We start from the raw sequence: 5,008 nt of genomic DNA, 5'->3' as shown, positions 1-5,008 counted from the left end.
GATGAGTAAGTCCGATACAGAGGTCTCAGTGGACAACCTGAAAGGTCATGTGTCAGTGGTTTCCATTCCTGGCCAGTAAGCAAGAAGGCCTCATCTATTGTTTTCTACCTGAGTACCAGTCACACAGACCCTTAAATGATCATGCGGTTAAAAAAAAACAACCCAACCAGCAGCTTCCACCGCTGCTCGCCAAGAACAGGATGGATCATAAAGGTCACTTCAGCATTCCAGTTTCTTTAATGCAGGAAACGGCTTCAGAGACATGAGCCAGCGTTTCCTGTCAGAGTGCACAGTGGACACACTCATCTTTCATAACAGCGTGCCACTCTGAGAACCTCTTAACTCGGCCGGGCCCAGGCCAGCCTGGCCCCACACTGTACGCAGGACTACCCTGCAAGCCGCAGCACTTTTAGGGGGCGAATGGGTCCGATTACACTGCTGAGGAATGGTGCTCCTGTCACGCTGTTGTTTTTCTGAAGGCTGCTTGTGCGCTAAGGCTGCGTGTCAAAATCTGAGCATCCTGGGTGATGGAGCCAACGGTAGAATAGATACCCAGGGTCAGTCTGAGGTCTGGTTGTCGGTAAGGGAAATGTTTTTCCCCCAGCTTTTTTCCCCTTTTCAGCATGTTAACATTTTTTGTCCAGTACTCATGTGTGACTGCAGCTGCTGTTCCCCATAGTTGATTCATGGAGCCGATGACTCCCAGTTCCAGAATATGCCCGCCTTGAACAAACAACCTCGCATTTAACATTAAAATCACAGTTCAATAAAGCTACATCTTGTAGGTTTGAGCACACAAACGGCATAATAGATGGTTAATGAGGTGGATTTGAGTTCAATCGAGGCTCAGATTCTATCATGCCAGTTGTACTAAAACCCTAAGTAATTTTCATCTTATATAATCCTGGGAGTTGCCAAACAGTTTTCTTCCATTGCCGTGCCCTGGTGATTTAGGGCTATTATTGTCATGTAGGTGCCTGCCCTGTTACCCTCTCAGCCCAGCAATTTTTAGATGACAAGCCTCCTAGTTAAAACGTGGCTTCTCCTCTGCTTCCCTATGGAATACAGTAGGTTGTTGTTTTCCGGGTCACAAATGGATGGAGGCATAGAGGAGGAAGCAGGCCATGGAGCAGTGTGTGAGAAGCTGCGTTAGTGAGGATGAGGATGAAGGCTTACTATTTCTGAGCAGCCAAACATGTTGTTCACATGGCCTGTCAGCTGCAGGCTGTTAGGTTGAGTGTTGTTTTTGGCACACGGGTGTATTGTGTGTCCTCGGGGTACGCCACTAAAGGAACTCCTGGCAGACAGCAGGACAATAACAACGTTGGCACAAAGGAGGGTCGGAGCAGGTTAGAGCACAGGGGATATATTAAGGCCAAGGAGACTTGGTGCGTCTTTTTGCTTTTTGTATACGTGTCCAGAAAGTAACGTTAGCTGTTATTCCCAGTGTGTGTCCAAGTGTATCTAAGCTGCTAAATCAGATTGGACGCCATATTATAGTTGGAACAGGAAGTGGATCTAAACAAAGGACTATAATGTCATCATCAGGACCCTCTGGGGAAGCAAGTGTGGGATTCCCCTAAATTCCCCTTTAGTTATACAAAAACAGTTTACTTCCTTTACTGCTTGATACTGCCTTTTGTGCAGTACCCCATGATGCAAATTGCTGAAGTAATAGTGTTTGTTGGCGTATGCCCATTTTCCGTGAAGCATGATTTTGATCAACCAGGTTTTGGTGTCGTTCTGTTGTTATAAAAGAGCAAAAAACCTCTTTATAGCCTCACAATTTTACAGTGAAAGTCAACAGTCATATTGGAAAAAATCCATTATAGAAGACAGAAATATACTTATTTCTCCACTGATAATATTATCAATAAAACAAAATGTGGTGCTGCAACACGTACACTTTACAGTCCCTCCAGAAAAATGCCAAAGTCCACATATTTATGCGGGGGCCGCATTTCTTTCAAATACGCCACACTTTTGCCGCATAAATTGCCGATTTCTGCGCAAAATACGCGGGGCTTGCATGATTTCATAATCTCGCATTTTCGTCGCAAAAAAGTCACATATATCTTAGCAGAAAGTTGAGAAATGTTGCGTTTACTTCACACAAGAGCAGCCATTTTCCCCTGTTGCCATGGGAACGTTATGAAGTGACGTCATTACGCGACGTGAACATCATCGAAAAGCTGCAAACCGCAGTTTTTGCAAGTTTTTCCCGCAATTTCATCGCATAAAATTGCATAAATATCCCGCATATTCCAACGCATTTTTTAAGAAAATGTGCCGCATAATCAAGGATTTTTGCTCGCAACAATCACAAAAAAACTCCGCATTTTTCTGGAAGGACTGACTTTAATTCACTCTAAAAAAAACCCTGAAACCTGCATTAATCCTTCTCTTTCCCTCCTCATTCTTAGATGTGCACCCCAGCCAACACACCAGCGACGCCCCCCAACTTCCCGGACGCGTTGACCATGTTCTCCAGGCTGAAGGCGTCCGAGAGCTTCAACAGCGGCAGCGGCGGCAGTCCCATGGCCGCCTCCATGGCCACTTCACCACCCCAGGTCGGCGGCTGGGGGGTCTCACCAAACGTACCTAATGTGCCGCAACCTCCACATGGACTCTGGACTCAGGGGCAGCCCCCCACGCAGCCCTGCCCCGCCTGGCCCACGGGCGTGAACCCCCACGCAGGTGCTGAGCAGAAGGCTAGCGTAGTGATGGAGGCTGAGAGATGAAGGGCAGCACAGGACTGAAAAGCCCTCGTTTCCACCCCAGGGAGGGAGGGAAACAGGGGGATAAATGCGGGGAGGGTGGGAGATGATAATGGGTAGAAATGGGTTTTGGTCTTTTTCCCAAAATACGGATATGGATATGGAAATAGACGAAAGCTACGCAAAGAAACCAAGAAAAACTCAACGTGGACAATTTAAGAAGAGGAGAAAACCAATGCAAATGTCAATACAAAAATAGAAGAAGAAAAAAAGATGCGCACACACACATAGTAATAAGAGAGCAACTGAAATCTTTGTTAGTTTTTCCTAAGTAAATGCATAGAAAAGAAAAATATTATTGAACTAAAAAAACATTTTTTTCTTTATTTTTTTTTAAATTGTCACGCCCAAGGATTGAATGTGATGTTCAAGGACATTCAAGGCAGCAAACTTAATTTTTAATTTTTTCAGCCAGTGTTTTTTTTGCCACTGGCATTCTGTGTTTCTGCAACTGTCTGTGCTGCATGAGGAGGAATGAACTTTCAATGCAGTGTTTGAGACAAACTCCAAAATCAACACGCACTTGTGTGTGAGTGTGTATGCATGTGAGCGGTTGGTCAGTGTGTAATCCAAAATGTATACAGACACATAAATATATATTCACACACACAAACAAATACACGCACACACACATTAGCGTTTAGAGGAAACACCTCCATACTGTCATCCCCATCGTTAAAGGTGGGACTTTTCTTACCTCACCTGGTGGTCACCTGACTTCTTTCAGCTAATCAGGGATTCTTCTTAAACCAACCGTTGCCGCCACAGGACATGTTTATAAAGGTTTTTTCTTAAAGGCAGCAGCCACTCTGGTTTATGCTAACTGATCCTTGCTGCAATGGCTTTTCCTGACACAGTTTTAAACCTGGACTCAGACAACATCTGTCCACTGTATACTTTTTTTTCTGGAGATTTGGGTTATTACAAGTAAAATGAGAAATCATTAATATAATATCGTTTATAATGCTAATTGTTCTGTTTTTGTTGAAAGATTAAGGGAGGGGGCTTTGAAAATGGGTGGGACTTCAGGTTGATTTTTTTTTTTTTTTTTTTACGTGAATCAAACGCAGTTAAAATGGATACAGATCTAAGACAAAAACTCGACTACATCTTTGTAAACAGAATTGCCACTTTGCATGATGTGTTCATAACGTGCAACATCTTCTGTAGCAAACATACATGAGGTCGAGACATGTTTATGGGAGGGGGTGGAGTAAAAGATGAGGGTGGGGTGGTGGGTCTCATCCCCAATAGAGATGCAATAGATGAGTGTTTCTCTACAAAGACTCAAATCAGCAGTGTCTCAATGTAAAAGCAAAATTGGACATAGTGTCTTGTTAGATATGAGAAACAAACAGAAGAAAATGGGTGTGGGGCAGCTTCGGGAAGCCCACCACAGACTATTTGGGGACACTACAGACTACTTTCAGATATACAGTATGTATATATACCCTTAGATACTGTACTACAGAGAATGTTTTTACAACATTAAGGTCTCTTATTTTTGACCGGTCCCTGGTCCATTGATACTGAGGGACAATTCAGGGATGGCCCTGACATATGGCAATATTTTAAATACAGGGTCTACCCCTTTTTTAGGTTTCTCCTGTTTGGATTATTTTTTTCATTCGATATAAGAAGAGAGAGAAGAGATATTTTGAATAGCTGAGGGTTTGTTGTTTTAAAGAGGAAAAAAAAATGGGAAATTATGAATATAATAATGAATAAATAAGCAACTTCCCTTTTTTTTATTATTTAGACTAAACTAATGTTTGAGTTCATCCTTTTCCATGCTTCATACTTTATTTGGTTAAATCAGAGCGTTTCTGGGTGGGCCTATTCCTAAATGGTTTCTCATGTATGTTTCCCCACTTGTATGAGACCATTCCCACAATATTTGTGGACTACCTGATAATTAACTTATCATTTTTGTGAACCTAAATAAATATTGTATGTCAACCTAATCGGCATGGTTTACTGCAGTGTGTGTGTGTGTGTGTGTGTTTACCTATATTCATGGGGTCCAAAAACCCGGGAGTCCAGTATACTTGTGGGGTCCCGAACTGCTTTGTGGGGCTAAAATGCTGGACCCCACAAGTTTAAAGGGCTGTTTGAGGGTTAAGACTTGGTTTTAGGATTAGGGTTAGAATTAGGTTAAGGTTAGGCATTTAGTTGTGATGGTTAAGGTTAGGGTAAGGGGCTAGGGAATGCATTATGTCAATGACAGGTCC

General features: G+C 43.0%; 1 protein-coding gene across 1 annotated transcript in view; it reads left to right on the top strand.

The window, feature by feature from the left end:
- ubald1a (UBA-like domain containing 1a) overlaps positions 1-4,741 on the top strand; it is a 21,416-nt gene extending 16,675 nt beyond the window's left edge. The window contains exon 3 of the mRNA XM_031291349.2: positions 2,424-4,741. Coding sequence (XP_031147209.1) covers positions 2,424-2,741 — 318 coding nt within the window. The 3' untranslated portion in view covers positions 2,742-4,741. The remainder of the gene's footprint in view (positions 1-2,423) is intronic.
- Positions 4,742-5,008: the final 267 nt, after the last annotated feature.

Source organism: Sander lucioperca, chromosome 22 (assembly GCF_008315115.2).
Source record: "Sander lucioperca isolate FBNREF2018 chromosome 22, SLUC_FBN_1.2, whole genome shotgun sequence".
NCBI lineage: Eukaryota > Metazoa > Chordata > Actinopteri > Perciformes > Percidae > Sander > Sander lucioperca.
This window is presented reverse-complemented; position numbering and strand designations above follow the sequence as displayed.